This window comes from Convolutriloba macropyga, chromosome 1 (assembly GCF_964194025.1).
Source record: "Convolutriloba macropyga chromosome 1, txConMacr16.3, whole genome shotgun sequence".
NCBI lineage: Eukaryota > Metazoa > Xenacoelomorpha > Acoela > Convolutidae > Convolutriloba > Convolutriloba macropyga.
The window spans coordinates 13,648,335-13,663,898 of record NC_134468.1 but is presented as its reverse complement, the minus strand read 5'-3'; the positions used below and the strand labels follow the sequence as shown (position 1 = coordinate 13,663,898).

General features: G+C 35.5%; 2 protein-coding genes across 4 annotated transcripts in view; one reads left to right on the top strand and one right to left on the bottom strand.

Moving 5' to 3' along the window:
• Positions 1 to 15,564, bottom strand: part of LOC142335302 (putative protein-lysine deacylase ABHD14B) — a 568,842-nt gene that overhangs the window by 363,072 nt on the left and 190,206 nt on the right. The window lies entirely within an intron of this gene.
• The window catches only part of LOC142335236 (uncharacterized), a 144,865-nt gene that overhangs the window by 14,961 nt on the left and 114,340 nt on the right, over positions 1 to 15,564 (top strand). The window contains exons 3-7 of one of the 2 annotated variants that reach the window (XM_075383654.1): positions 6,866 to 6,916; positions 6,986 to 7,075; positions 7,463 to 7,650; positions 9,164 to 9,293; positions 11,867 to 11,998. In XM_075383654.1, the coding sequence (XP_075239769.1) occupies positions 6,866 to 6,916; positions 6,986 to 7,075; positions 7,463 to 7,650; positions 9,164 to 9,293; positions 11,867 to 11,998 (591 nt within the window). Of the gene's footprint in view, positions 1 to 6,865; positions 6,917 to 6,985; positions 7,076 to 7,462; positions 7,651 to 9,163; positions 9,294 to 11,866; positions 11,999 to 14,295; positions 14,447 to 15,564 lie in introns of those variants that run through there. The other variant, XR_012758863.1, reaches the window with a different exon arrangement.

Genomic DNA, 15,564 nt, shown 5'->3' with positions numbered 1-15,564 from the left:
TAAGATCAGAAGACATTGAAAACTGAAAATTGAAAACTTGACATTAATTTTTTTTTTCTGAAGAAGTGGGAGTGTCATGCCCCTCATACATTCGTGCCATGCTTAAACATATTTGTACAATCCATGCGCGTGCATTTACCCCATTGTTAGTAAATTTAACTCATTCACACGCGCATAAGCATCCGGGATTATAAAGATTAAATTGTACAATGCTCTTACTTTATCTCGTGCAAATATTTAACATCAAATGTTATGCTCTAATCTAATTGCCACTCTCAGAACAGAGAGAACGATAGCTACAGCTCAGTTGACTTGTGAATAAAACTTTTGCTGCACAAAACTTTTATTTCTGGAGATAGACTCAAAATTGCCAAAAGAACTCTTTCGAGCATGCTGACTTAAAATCTTTAAAACAAAAGCCTGAGAAAACCAAAATAGTTAGCGCCCCCAAAATTGCTCTAATAGATAGCTGGCATAAAGGTGAACGTCACATGGGTATAGGTAGGCCTCCGCTGACAATTATTACCAAACGAATATATCCCATTCTCCAGGTTCTGTTTTCTGTTCTGTTGACAAATTTGGAGTCGTTTCCAAATTCTTGATATCAAGTTGAGGACAATGATCAAGTAATTTGCGATGCCGTTGAAATACCACACGGAGTTACTCCGAAAAGGAAATAGTCACTCTAGATTCGTTTCCAAACCCCCCTCCCACTGTTGCCTCCCCCTGGTCGTCTTTCATAGCCAAATAATTAGCGACCGTTTTTCTGAAGATTAATGAATAGAAGTACTGTTTGACCTAATAGAGGCAAAAGTGCGTTCAAATGTTTAACAATTACTTATTTTTACGAATCAATAATACTGGATGCGATCACAATTGGAGTACAATTGCGAAATTGGATGTTTTGAAATTATTAAGAGCATTAGGATCTTGAGTAGATCATGCGGCGTTATAGAAACAACCGAAATATGTATATTTTGTTTTCACCCTCACTCTTTTGTTAATAGCCGCGAAGCGATAGCGACGAATTATGGGGACATCGTCATTTTTTACAATCCAGGAATTGGATTGTTTTGGTGCTCTCTTTTTTTCATAAGATGTTTTAAAAATTTTCATGCATTTGTCATGACTTTGATCTTTAAAATTGGATAAACAGGTTAGACCCAGTCGCATTAGGTTTCAGCCGCGTTTAATAGTCCATCAAGTGCTTAGAGTGTTGAAGCTACTGGGAAGGCCGTAATTCAAGCTTAAAATGTCATATATGAGTTTTCGAGACCAAAATGGCGCTATTTTTTTCACGTTTTTTTGTCAATTTTCGAGGTTTTTGTTTGATTATTCTTGAATTGTTGTTTGTAAAAGTTGATAAATGTCTTCTGAAAGATATAATTACGGCAATTTCATCAAATCTGTTTTTTTGTAATGTAAACAATCACGAAAATGATGATAATTTTTGCAATTTTTATCAAGTTTTGAAGTATACCAAAGTTTTCGGAACTTTTTTGTCATTTTTTGAGCTTTCCAGCCTCAAGGGCCATAAAACGTCTTGGAGGGTTTGATAATAGTTTTCTCTATACTTTTTAATGGCAATGGAATGATTTTCAACATTTTAATGTCCCGAATTTTTGCAACCTTTTGGTGGATGAGCAGTGGCATTTTTAATTGAGAGAAACAGGTAAAAATCTCACCAAAGAAGTTCACGTTTTCCGAAGAAGTTGACAAAGAAGTTTTGTTGAAGGCTGAAGATCAGTAGATTTTGTAATTTTTGAACATAGAGTCAATAGCATAGAAAAAAACTGTAGAGCAAAGCAAATTAAACTGAGATATAACATTAAGTGATAACACCGTAGAAAACTATGGTCTCCATATGGTCTACATACTCCTATTCAGAGCAGCTGGGAAATTCTATTGGGGGAAACAGCTGGCAGTTTTAATTAAAAGCTCACATTTCCTATTCTATTCCCTATTTTGTGAAAATTTACAGATCGTTGATTGTCAACTGCTTTCATTGGGGAATAAGAGCTTCTGATTCTACAAAACCTAGTTCATTTCCTTTTTGATACGCAGACAAGTTGTTGCGTTTTCAATTTTTAAAAATTAGGAGTTAATTTTTTGGGGAATTGACTGGTAACAAAGGCCGATTTCAGATAGCAAATAGCAAAGACAGCTCTTGTGTTTTTTGGAAAACAAGACACTACAATCATTATGGAGCCAAGCAGACTTGTAATTTAGTGTTGATTTAGTCGCCAGCTATAGTATGTACGAACGGCTGTACTTCTTGGAAACATGGAACTGGTGATTTGAGGGTTTTCAAGTGTACGCGTTTGTTTAGTATTCCAATTATTACCAAACGAATATATCCCATTCTCCAGGTTCTGTTTTCTGTACTGTTGACAAATTTGGAGTCGTTTCCAAATTCTTGATATCAAGTTGAGGACAATGATCAAGTAATTTGCGATGCCGTTGAAATACCACACGGAGTTACTCCGAAAAGGAAATAGTCACTCTAGATTCGTTTCCAAACCCCCCTCCCACTGTTGCCTCCCCCTGGTCGTCTTTCATAGCCAAATAATTAGCGACCGTTTTTCTGAAGATTAATGAATAGAAGTACTGTTTGACCTAATAGAGGCAAAAGTGCGTTCAAATGTTTAACAATTACTTATTTTTACGAATCAATATACTGGATGCGATCACAATTGGAGTACAATTGCGAAATTGGATGTTTTGAAATTATTAAGAGCATTAGGATCTTGAGTAGATCATGCGGCGTTATAGAAACAACCGAAATATGTATATTTTGTTTTCACCCTCACTCTTTTGTTAATAGCCGCGAAGCGATAGCGACGAATTTTGGGGACATCCTCATTTTTTACAATCCAGGAATTGGATTGTTTTGGTGCTCTCTTTTTTTCATAAGATGTTTTAAAAATTTTCATGCATTTGTCATGACTTTGATCTTTAAAATTGGATAAACAGGTAAGACCCAGTCGCATTAGGTTTCAGCCGCGTTTAATAGTCCATCAAGTGCTTAGAGTGTTGAAGCTACTGAGAAGGCCGTAATTCAAGCTTAAAAGGTCATTCATGAGTTTTCGAGACCAAAATAGCGCAATTTTTCACGTTTTTTTGTCAATTTTCGAGGTTTTTGTTTGATTATTCTTGAATTGTTGTTTGTAAAAGTTGATAAATGTCTTCTGAAAGATATAATTACGGCAATTTCATCAAATCTGTTTTTTTTGTAATGTAAACAATCACGAAAATGATGATAATTTTTGCAATTTTTATCAAGTTTTGAAGTATACCAAAGTTTTCGGAACTTTTTTGTCATTTTTTGAGCTTTCCAGCCTCAAGGGCCATAAAACGTCTTGGAGGGTTTGATAATAGTTTTCTCTATACTTTTTAATGGCAATGGAATGATTTTCAACATTTTAATGTCCCGAATTTTTGCAACCTTTTGGTGGATGAGCAGTCGCATTTTTAATTGAGAGAAACAGGTAAAAATCTCACCAAAGAAGTTCACGTTTTCCGAAGAAGTTGACAAAGAAGTTTTGTTGAAGGCTGAAGATCGTTAGATTTTGTAATTTTTGAACATAGAGTCAATAGCATAGAAAAAAACTGTAGAGCAAAGCAAATTAAACTGAGATATAACATTAAGTGATAACACCGTAGAAAACTATGGTCTCCATATGGTCTACATACTCCTATTCAGAGCAGCTGGGAAATTCTATTGGGGGAAACAGCTGGCAGTTTTAATTAAAAGCTCACATTTCCTATTCTATTCCCTATTTTGTGAAAATTTGCAGATCGTTGATTGTCAACTGCTTTTATTGGGGAATAAGAGCTTCTGATTCTACAAAACCTAGTTCATTTCCTTTTTGATACGCAGACAAGTTGTTGCGTTTTCAATTTTTAAAATTTAGGAGTAAATTTTTTTGGGGAATTGACTGGTAACAAAGGCCGATTTCAGATAGCAAATAGCAAAGACAGCTCTTGTGTTTTTTGGAAAACAAGACACTACAATCATTATGGAGCCAAGCAGACTTGTAATTTAGTGTTGATTTAGTCGCCAGCTATAGTATGTACGAACGGCTGTACTTCTTGGAAACATGGAACTGGTGATTTGAGGGTTTTCAAGTGTACGCGTTTGTTTAGTATTCCAATTATTACCAAACGAATATATCCCATTCTCCAGGTTCTGTTTTCTGTACTGTTGACAAATTTGGAGTCGTTTCCAAATTCTTGATATCAAGTTGAGGACAATGATCAAGTAATTTGCGATGCCGTTGAAATACCACACGGAGTTACTCCGAAAAGGAATTAGTCACTCTAGATTCGTTTCCAAACCCCCCTCCCACTGTTGCCTCCCCCTGGTCGTCTTTCATAGCCAAATAATTAGCGACCGTTTTTCTGAAGATTAATGAATAGAAGTACTGTTTGACCTAATAGAGGCAAAAGTGCGTTCAAATGTTTAACAATTTTTTTGTACTAATCAATATACTGGATGTGATTACAATTGGGGTACAATTGCGAAATTGGATGTTTTGAATCTATTAATAGCATTAGGATCTTCACTAGATCATGCGGCGTTATAGAAACAATCGAATTATGTGTATTTTGTTTTTACCCTCACTCTTTTTTTAATAGCCGCGAAGCGATAGCGACGAATATTGGGGACATCGTCATTGTTTACAATCCAAGAATTAGATTGTATTGGTGCTCTCTTTTTTTCATAAGATGTTTTAAACACTTTCACACATTTGTCATGACTTTGATCTTTCAAAATTGGATAAACAGGTAAGACCCAGTCGCATTAGGTTTCAGCCGCGTTTAATAGTCCATCAAGTGCTTAGAGTGTTGAAGCTACTGGGAAGGCCGTAATTCAAGCTTAAAATGTCATATATGAGTTTTCGAGACCAAAATGGCGCTATTTTTTTCAGGTTTTTTTGTTAATTTTCGAGGTTTTTGTTTGATTATTCTTGAATTGTCGTTTGTCAAAGTTGATAAATGTCTTCTAAAAGATATAATTACTTTTTATGGCAATTTCTTCAAATATGTTTTTGGTAATGTAAACAATCACGAAAAATGATGATAATTTTTGCAATTTTTATCAAGTTGAAGTATACCAAAGTTTTCTGAACTTTTTTGTCATTTTTTGAGCTTTCCAATTGATTTTAACATTCCATTTTTTGATTTTCAACATTTTAATGTCCCGAATTTTTGCAACCTTTTGAGAAAGCTTGCAAGTAAAATTGTTGTCATTTTGGAGTGTTTCCAGCCTCAGTGTGGCAGAAAACTTCCTATAAGGTATGATAATAAGTGTCTTCATAGTTTTTATTTGTAATAAAATCGTTTTCAACATTTTGAATTCACCAATTTTATTAGTTTGTGATAACTTGTAATTTTTGTTTCCAATTTTTTGAAAATGTTTATCGTTTATTCACTTTTTCTTGTCTGAGAGGTCAGCTAACCTCATCTGCGGTTTTCTCGTTTGTTTTAGTAGTTGCTAGGGGCAATGGAATTGTTTTCAACTTTTGAATATCACACACAAGTTTTTGCATCTCTTTTATAAATTTTGAACAGTTCAAAATTTTTGTCATGTTTCTAAATTATCGATCTTTATGAGTGCAACTTTTGAAAGCTAGAAATTGAGCTACTGAATAGCCTTGATAGATTGAAATGGTTCTGAAGAAACTAATATCTAAAATTTTTGCAGCTTTTCATTACAAATTGCAATTGTTTTGAAATTTTTTGTTATTTTTTTAGTCATTTATGAATCGTTACGGACCAATGAAACTTTTTTTCGGGTCATTAGGTCTTGGTCGTTCTAAATTTTTTGCTGTCTTTATTGGCCTTTCGAGGTTTGTGTTCGGGTTAATGGTTTAAGGGTTAATTGGATCAAATTTGTCCTTCAGGAGTCCAAGAGTTCATCAGTTTTACAATGAATATATTTTTGTTCAGTTTGTTTGATTTTAGTTCAAACTTTTGAGATTGTTTCTCTTTTTGGCTGGCGTTGTTCAACTGATGTTCTGGTCAAGTACAGTATTTCTAAGTTTTTCATTCAATTTTTTGGATTGTATTTCAGGACTTCCAGCAATGATTCTTGCGACCATTGACTTTTTCAATTTCAGTTACTTCTACTGCCTTGGAGTTAGAATTTTGTGTGCGTGACGTCATATATTCTGCTTTTAGGTCAATTGCGTGACTTACCTCACTTGATTTTGGAAAAGCTCTTCTAGGGCTTTTTCCTTATAGAGGGTATTTGTCTCATAAAAATGACAGTCCGAATCTAACCCAAAGAATCTGGTGGTCTATTAAAGGACTGGTGGTCAATCTGTCTGTCTTGTTTCTTTAGTTGTTTGAATTCCATGGAAGGCCACGAGCGTCTATCGCGGCTATTTTCCGGCAATCTGCCGGCTATGTTTTCGGTTGGGGAAAACTGCTCTTCCTCGCAGTTACGTTGTCTTAGGTCCGTGATCCTCTATAATCTTTAGTTTTGGCCTGCTCAGTCAGCAAAATGGCAGTGTTCGTGTCAGCAAAATGCAAGTGAACGAAAACTATAATATATAAAAAAAACTTAAGTAAAGTAGAAACAAGACTTCAATCGGAAATCTGCTTTGTAAATAACGAAAGGTAATTGAGGGGTTGTTGGCAGTTATGTACGAGAAAGCTTCGAGGGTGTTAGAAAAGCACTAACTACTAGGCGCTAAGTACTCCGTCCACTTCGACATCAGTCAATTTGATATTGTATAATACAGGAATTATTTTTGTAGTTTTTGCATTTGCCTTTTTATGAATTACCTAATGTATACAGATCTCGTCAAAATTGAAATTTAACTGATGTAATGTAATTTTTTTAATTTGATTTTGGTAGGCACCAGTAAAAGTGGAAACGGTCGCTGTAGTCAACCATCTGTCTAAACAGGTATTGTGTTCTTCGTAATCATTTGCGTGAAAACTGCTTTGTGGTCGTAATGACATCAGTTTTTATCAGATGCATGCCAACTTACCCTCTCATCGGAGTGTTGCTAATCCCGTCAACGTTGAAGATTTCTATGGCACTTCATCTAAAGAGCGAGCATGTGTAAGAATAATCTGTTCATGCTCTCGTAAACTTAATTTTATCTGTTCGGAGAAAAATCTATATTTATTTTTCACAATCTCCAAACAAATGTCTTCAATTTGAAAGATTATATTGCGTAATTTTATTAAACTGCAGAAGATGGTCAAGTATCTGTTAACGGAGTATTAAGTTTTTTTCTTAATTTATGATGTCTTTATTCTGGATGGTTCTTTAGATGGCTGCTCGAAAATGAACTTTGTACGGCAACCGGTAAGTTTGTGCCATAGAAACTTCTCGGCAGAGGTCTTTCAGGTGTTCAATTATTGAAAGGGGTGATTGATTTTATTGGACAAAATATTTGATGGTACTATGTTTTTTGTCGTCAGTCTTATTTCGTGGTCTATTTAGGCGGACCTAGAAAACGCTCGAGCTGAACTGAGGGCCAAGAGTGTGGAATTGGCTAGATCTCGAGAGCGACTGGATTTCCAAGAGGATGAATTGATGCGGACTAAAACAGACCTGGACATCACAGAACAAGTGAACGATTCTCTTCGTCGATCAGTCGAATTTCTTAAAGACGAAACAAGGATTTCTAAGTGAGTTTACTTTCTAAGCCTTTCAGCTCTGTTTCAGCTGAAACTGTTTTGGAGACATACTTATGGTGTGAAGGGCGGTTCTTAGAGGTTGAAGACACCCCAACTATTTACCCCCCACTATTGCCGCCAACCCCCCCACCGCGCTGTTGCCCCACCCCACTGCACTGTTGCCTACCCTCCTCCCCATCAGCACCCCCCCCCCCCCCCCCCCCGTGGCTACTGACGAACAACCGATCGCAAAACACGCAATTTTATAATAATTGCAATTTTTTTCAAGCTTTTTGAAAATATTTGTTTTGTGAGTTTATTCAGCCCTAGGTGTCAAGGAACCTCCTCTAGGGTTTTATAATAAGTTAATGCGTAGTTTCTAGTGGTAGTGGAATGGTTTCAAAATTTTAACATCACGAATTTTAGCATTTTTTGACAAAACGTGCAAATTTTTTCAATTTTTTTTGACATTTATTTTTCATTATTCAAGTTTTTCCAGACGTAGGGACCAGAAAGCGTCCTTAAGTGTTTGATAATAAGTTACTGAAAAAATTTGTTTGCCATGGAATAGCTTTCAATTTTAATATGACAAATTTTAGCATTTTTTAAGTAAATTTTGCATTTTAAGTATTTTGAAAATCGTTGTTTCAATTTTTTAACATTTATTGTCATTCAGGTTTTTCAGCCTGACAGAAAAACTCCGTTAGGTTTTGATAATAGGTTTCCGGAAAATTTTTTTTTTGCCATGGCTTAGTTTTCAACCTTTATTATCACAAATTTTTGCAGTTTTTTTTATGCAGATTGCAATTTTTCAAGCTTTTTGAAATTTTTTGAATTTGTTATCATTTTTCCGGCACCAGGGTCCTAGGGACCTCCTCCAAGGTATGATGATAAGCTGTCGCATAGTATAGTTTGTGGAGTTAATAAAATGGTTATCAATATTTTAATGACTCCAATTTTAGCAATTTTTTTGATAAAATTTACTTTTTAAATTTTCGGAAAATTATTTTACGCTCAATTTTTACGCTTGGTTTGAGTTTTAAAGGATATAGTTTTTGGTAAGTTGGTTGAGCATATATCCACACTCACTTAATGAATCTAATTTGAGCGTATTATTCTCTGATTGAAGGGTAATAGAGGTCAGTCAGCCATACTACAGTATGATAGGGCTCTATTACTGGAATATTCAGTGTAAATGCTATTGATGTCAGTAAAAAATGCACAACTGAGTGTAGATTGTTCAATTAAGAAGTTTCATGCAAAATTTGGTTATTCTATGAAATGTTGATGAAGTTATTTAATTGAGGGATATTGAAGTTATTTATTCGATGGAGATATTTGGTGGTAATGGAATGGGATTATTTTATTATGAATGACGATGCCGCGTCCGATTAAAGGCGAAACGAAGAGGGGAACCACTACTTTGAAATTGATATTCGATTAGGATTGTTAGAAAGAAATAAGGCTGAACCTGCTCTTTAATTTCTGAATGTTTCTAAGTGATAAGTTTATTGCGTATTAACAGGACCGAGAAGGAACTGCTTGAGACTGAGAGGCAGATTCTGTCCAGGAAGTTGATAGATGTGGAGGTGGAAGGAGCGGAGGCCTCAAAGCAGGTCGATGCACTTCGTGACACACTCCACCGCCTCAAAGAAGTTAGTATATATTACATAGACACCGATAGGAGCGCTAGAAACTTACGCCTGCGTATAGTGAAGGATTATCGATGTCTCTCGAACAACGTTTCAAGATTATTGAGTTGGTGTTTGTCTTTTCGTATGCAAAATATTATTTTGATCATTTTTAATTGCTCTCAAACGAAGTTTGTAGCAATTATATTAGTCCTGTAGGTCTTTTTATGCGATTTTTCGCTTGACCAATTTTTCGTCTGACGCTTTTGACTTTTCGTCCTCAAAAACGGGATAAACAGGTAGCGCCCAGCGGGCATTATGTGCTCTTAGAGCCTTTCAGGTTTGTTTCAGCTCAAACTGTCTTGGAGACTTATACTTATACTTATGGTGTGAGGGGCGGTTCTTAGAGGTTGACACCCCCCCCCCCCCTTTGTTGACCCCCACCCCCACTATTGGCTCCACCCCCCCCCCACCGCGCTTTTGCCCTCCCCCACCCAGTACTGCCCCCATCAGCCCCCGGTGCCCGGTGCACCCCCCCCCCCCCCGTGGCTAGCTACTGACCAAGCCAACCGCTCGCCGGTCGTTTGAGAGCAATTCGCCCGACGTTAGTCGGTCATGTTTCATTATTTGGCTCCGCTTGGTCTTTTTAATGCAATTTTTTGCTCGATTGGTTTTTCGTCGGACCATTAGACTTTTACGTCATTGTCTGTCCGAATTGAGCGGGATCTAAATTGCTCTAATTCACAATTTTACATCTGAACTCAAGATGGCCAAAATTGGTTTGATTTTGTAGATTCAAATCATGTAGATCTCTTTAATGAGCTCTAGTGACATCATATGAAGCTACTTACTGATATGATCTTCTTTAGATCAGGGAATTTTCCCTCTGGGACTTCATTAATTGCGCTCGAATAGAGTTTGAAGTAATTATTGTAAACGTGTGTCGGTTTATGGTATTAAAAAGGTGAATCTGTTTGTGAGGATTTTGAAAACTATAGACCAGTATCGAATATCAATTTATATCACATTAAATAGAAAGAGCAGCTTTTTTACCGCTCACTGAGCACCTTGATGGCAATAAATTCTTGTGTAGAAAGTGTCTTTCAACCGAAACAGCCCTTCTAAAAGTTATCAATGACGTTACTTTATTTAGGACAAAAAGGCAATTTTTACATTCGGCTTGACCTATCAGCAGCCTTCCATGCACTTAATCAAAATATACTTCTATGGATTCTAGATGTCAGCAAAAAATTCGATGGCTGTGTTGTCTGCTTCTTAGAAAGCTGTCTGTGGTAGATCTGAGAGAGTCTTGTTTAAAGATTTGTCTTCGGAGCAGGAAATCAAAACCGAGGTACCACAAGGTTCAGCGTTACTACCGTTGCTTTGAAACTGCTATTTGTTGCCATTACAGTTCATCTCATATTCGAACGGCTGGAAGTCAACTAACTCATTTCTATGCAAATGATACCGTGTTTCTACTTTGTCTGTAAAGAAACGGTAACTCAGGCGGTTTTTGATTTGACGAGCACGTTACGGAGATATTTTTCATGGCGTCAAACTACGACTGTATGCTAGTAAAAAGAATTCATGAAAGTTTTCATGATAGAATTTATGAGAGTGCGAAAGAATTATTTTAAAGGTTATCTCCTAATCCCTTCGGATGCCAATTTGTAGAATAATTGTTTTTGATTATAAACTTCTACTTTCAAAGCAAATGAGTTTAATTAGTTCCATTGGCTACTAAATGATACGAACGATCTATTCTATTTGAGATTCAGTTGATAATGATGTGTTATTTGAGCTATTGAGGATAATGAATTCTACGCGGCTCCACTATTAGTTCCTGGTTTTTGTGTGTGTCTGTTTCCTATCTTTTTGTCCTTGTTTCACGAAATTTTCACTCGCACAGCTTTATTTGTTTTTCAGCTGTATATTTTGTGGCTTAAGGAGATTGATACTAATTTTTTTTAAAAATTATATGAAATTTTTGTGATCTTGTCAAGTTTTTCGGTTTTCAATTTCCGTTGTGGTGTTGACATCGGACAATGGATTTGCTTCTCTTTATTTATTAGCGTTTTTGTTATTGGATTACTGTTCCCATATTTGCACGCGCCTGAATTAAATGCTCTAGAATCGTCAACGCAACATATTACAAAAGTCAAATTTGTATGGCTGTTGTAGAAGCTAAAAATCGTCACGAAATAAGGAGCTGAAGTATTCAAAAAGTGACATTAAGATTATTTGAAGCGCAATTATTCATTCCGTACAAATGCTATTTTTGCTTTGTAAGTGGTTAATTCTGGCACATTTTTGATACTTGAAACAGATTGTGCAAAGATTATCAAGCTGTACCACAGTACCTGTTGTGAACTATGGCTTTGTAGTTTGCGAAAAATGGATTTTGAAACACACACTTGCCAAGAATAAAGACAAGCTTATCAATGAAACCATCATATACGCTTTTTTGACTGGTTAACTTTTTATTAGAGCAATAATGACTGTAAGCCTTTCTTTTTGTATAAAAGCCGTGTGCTGTGGACAATGAGGTGGATTTGGCAAATAAGACGGTGGTATGAGATTGTTTGTTTTGATTTAAGGATAAAAGAATGTCTTCATCGGATATTTCTCTGCTGAACAAACAGAGGTCTCTTCTGTTGGACAAGCTGCAGGCATTCGAGTCCTCAAACAAAGCACTGCGCCACATTTTGCGTGAACATGCCAGGAGAGCGGTTAGTTCTCATCAAGCACCTGTACTATTACAATGTGATGTTAATGTAGCCGAAATTTAAACAGTAATTTCATTTCAAATAAAATGCAAAAGACAACAGTACTTCTTGCTCTTCCTTTACGAATAATATATAGGAATATATTGAATAAAAATAGTTAATGACTATTGAATCAAGCAAAAACGAACAATTATGGTGTTGCTGGGAAGTCAGCTCTTATAGAATGACCTAAAAATTGAGTAGAGCGTGAAGTTAAGAAGAAACTTGTATATAAAGAGTTGTACAGAATTTTAAGTCTTATTTTCTGCTGCATACCTATCAAGCTGTTATGGTGGAGGACACTGACTTAAATCACCTGGCCCAATAAAAATCATCTCAATGATTTCTCTATTTAGAATCTAGCTATCTATTCTTATTTTATATTTTCTTACTCTCAGGCAACGCAAATTTGTGATCATAAGCTTTAATACATTAAGCATTATACAGTTTTTATCAACGCTTTTTTGGAGTGGGAATGGACTTTACTGATACTATTTTTCAAAACCAAATTTAGCTTGATATTGACAGTTGGCTAGTTGAAACATTGAGCCGATATAGATTTTGGCAAATATCTCTGGGACTTCATTAATTGCGCTCGAATAGAGTTTGAAGTAATTATTGTAAACGTGTGTCGGTTTATGGTATTAAAAAGGTGAATCTGTTTGTGAGGATTTTGAAAACTATAGACCAGTATCGAATATCAATTTATATCACATTAAATAGAAAGAGCAGCTTTTTTACCGCTCACTGAGCACCTTGAAGGCAATAAATTCTTGTGTAGAAAGTGTCTTTCAACCGAAACAGCCCTTCTAAAAGTTATCAATGACGTTACTTTATTTAGGACAAAAAGGCAATTTTTACATTCGGCTTGACCTATCAGCAGCCTTCCATGCACTTAATCAAAATATACTTCTATGGATTCTAGATGTCAGCAAAAAATTCGATGGCTGTGTTGTCTGCTTCTTAGAAAGCTGTCTGTGGTAGATCTGAGAGAGTCTTGTTTAAAGATTTGTCTTCGGAGCAGGAAATCAAAACCGAGGTACCACAAGGTTCAGCGTTACTCCCGTTGCTTTGAAACTGCTATTTGTTGCCATTACAGTTCATCTCATATTCGAACGGCTGGAAGTCAACTAACTCATTTCTATGCAAATGATACCGTGTTTCTACTTTGTCTGTAAAGAAACGGTAACTCAGGCGGTTTTTGATTTGACGAGCACGTTACGGAGATATTTTTCATGGCGTCAAACTACGACTGTATGCTAGTAAAAAGAATTCATGAAAGGTTTCATGATAGAATTTATGAGAGTGCGAAAGAATTATTTTAAAGGTTATCTCCTAATCCCTTCGGATGCCAATTTGTAGAATAATTGTTTTTGATTATAAACTTCTACTTTCAAAGCAAATGAGTTTAATTAGTTCCATTGGCTACTAAATGATACGAACGATCTATTCTATTTGAGATTCAGTTGATAATGATGTGTTATTTGAGCTATTGAGGATAATGAATTCTACGCGGCTCCACTATTAGTTCCTGGTTTTTGTGTGTGTCTGTTTCCTATCTGTTTGTCCTTGTTTCACGAAGTTTTCACTCGCACAGCTTTATTTGTTTTTCAGCTGTATATTTTGTGGCTTAAGGAGATTGATACTAATTTTTTTAAAAATTATATGAAATTTTTGTGATCTTGTCAAGTCGGTTTTCAATTTCCGTTGTGGTGTTGACATCGGACAATGGATTTGCTTCTCTTTATTTATTAGCGTTTTTGTTATTGGATTACTGTTCCCATATTTGCACGCGCCTGAATTAAATGCTCTAGAATCGTCAACGCAACATATTACAAAAGTCAAATTTGTATGGCTGTTGTAGAAGCTAAAAATCGTCACGAAATAAGGAGCTGAAGTATTCAAAAAGTGACATTAAGATTATTTGAAGCGCAATTATTCATTCCGTACAAATGCTATTTTTGCTTTGTAAGTGGTTAATTCTGGCACATTTTTGATACTTGAAACAGATTGTGCAAAGATTATCAAGCTGTACCACAGTACCTGTTGTGAACTATGGCTTTGTAGTTTGCGAAAAATGGATTTTGAAACACACACTTGCCAAGAATAAAGACAAGCTTATCAATGAAACCATCATATACGCTTTGTTGACTGGTTAACTTTTTATTAGAGCAATAATGACTGTAAGCCTTTCTTTTTGTATAAAAGCCGTGTGCTGTGGACAATGAGGTGGATTTGGCAAATAAGACGGTGGTATGAGATTGTTTGTTTTGATTTAAGGATAAAAGAATGTCTTCATCGGATATTTCTCTGCTGAACAAACAGAGGTCTCTTCTGTTGGACAAGCTGCAGGCATTCGAGTCCTCAAACAAAGCACTGCGCCACATTTTGCGTGAACATGCCAGGAGAGCGGTTAGTTCTCATCAAGCACCTGTACTATTACAATGTGATGTTAATGTAGCCGAAATTTAAACAGTAATTTCATTTCAAATAAAATGCAAAAGACAACAGTACTTCTTGCTCTTCCTTTACGAATAATATATAGGAATATATTGAATAAAAATAGTTAATGACTATTGAATCAAGCAAAAACGAACAATTATTGTGTTGGTAATATAACAAAATACAACTAGAACCCTATATGAGGGACACAAAAAGTTTTACTCAACGCGTATTTAGTTAAATTTGATGAATGGTGTTGCTGGGAAGTCAGCTCTTATAGTATGACCAAAAATTGAGTTTGCGTGCAGTTTAGAAGAAACTTGTATATAAAGAGTTGTATAGGATTTTAAGTCTTATTTTCTGCTGCCTACCTATCGAGCTGTTATGGTGGATGACACTGACTTAAACCACCTGGCCCAATAAAAATCATCTTAATGATTTATCTATTTAGAATCTAGCTATCTATTCTTATTTTATATTTTCTTCCTCTCAAGCAACGCTAATTTGTGCTCATAAGCATTAACACATTAAGCATTAAGCAGTATAGTTTTTATAAACGCTTTTTTGGAGTCGGAATTGACTTTTACTGGTACTATTTTAAAAAAACCAAATTGAGCTTGATATTGACAGTCGGCTAGTTGAAACATTGAGCCGATATAGGTTTTGGCAAATATTTCTGGCTCCTTCTGCTGCTCTCAAAATTTAAGTCAAATAAATATAAAAGCTCAATTCGTTAGTGAAGATTTGGAATACAAAAGAAGCTGAAGCTGAATTGTATTGCTATTCATTAGAGTAGACAAATGTAATATTTATAATATTCTTTAACATAAGATTGAAAAATCATGCGTTGTAGTTTTTTGAGCTTCGCTCTCACCGAGTGTGATGATGAATTGTGTAAATGTGTAAACACAAGATGACAACTAGTCAATCAGAAAGAGTTAACAAGTTCACCTGAGTAAATGAAACGTATATAGTTGTCTTTTTAAAACAATTTAAATATCATGGTTTCTCCAAAAGCAAATTACTGAATCACTAAAATATGTTACTAAAGCACTATAATCATATTACTAAATCACGAAAATGATATT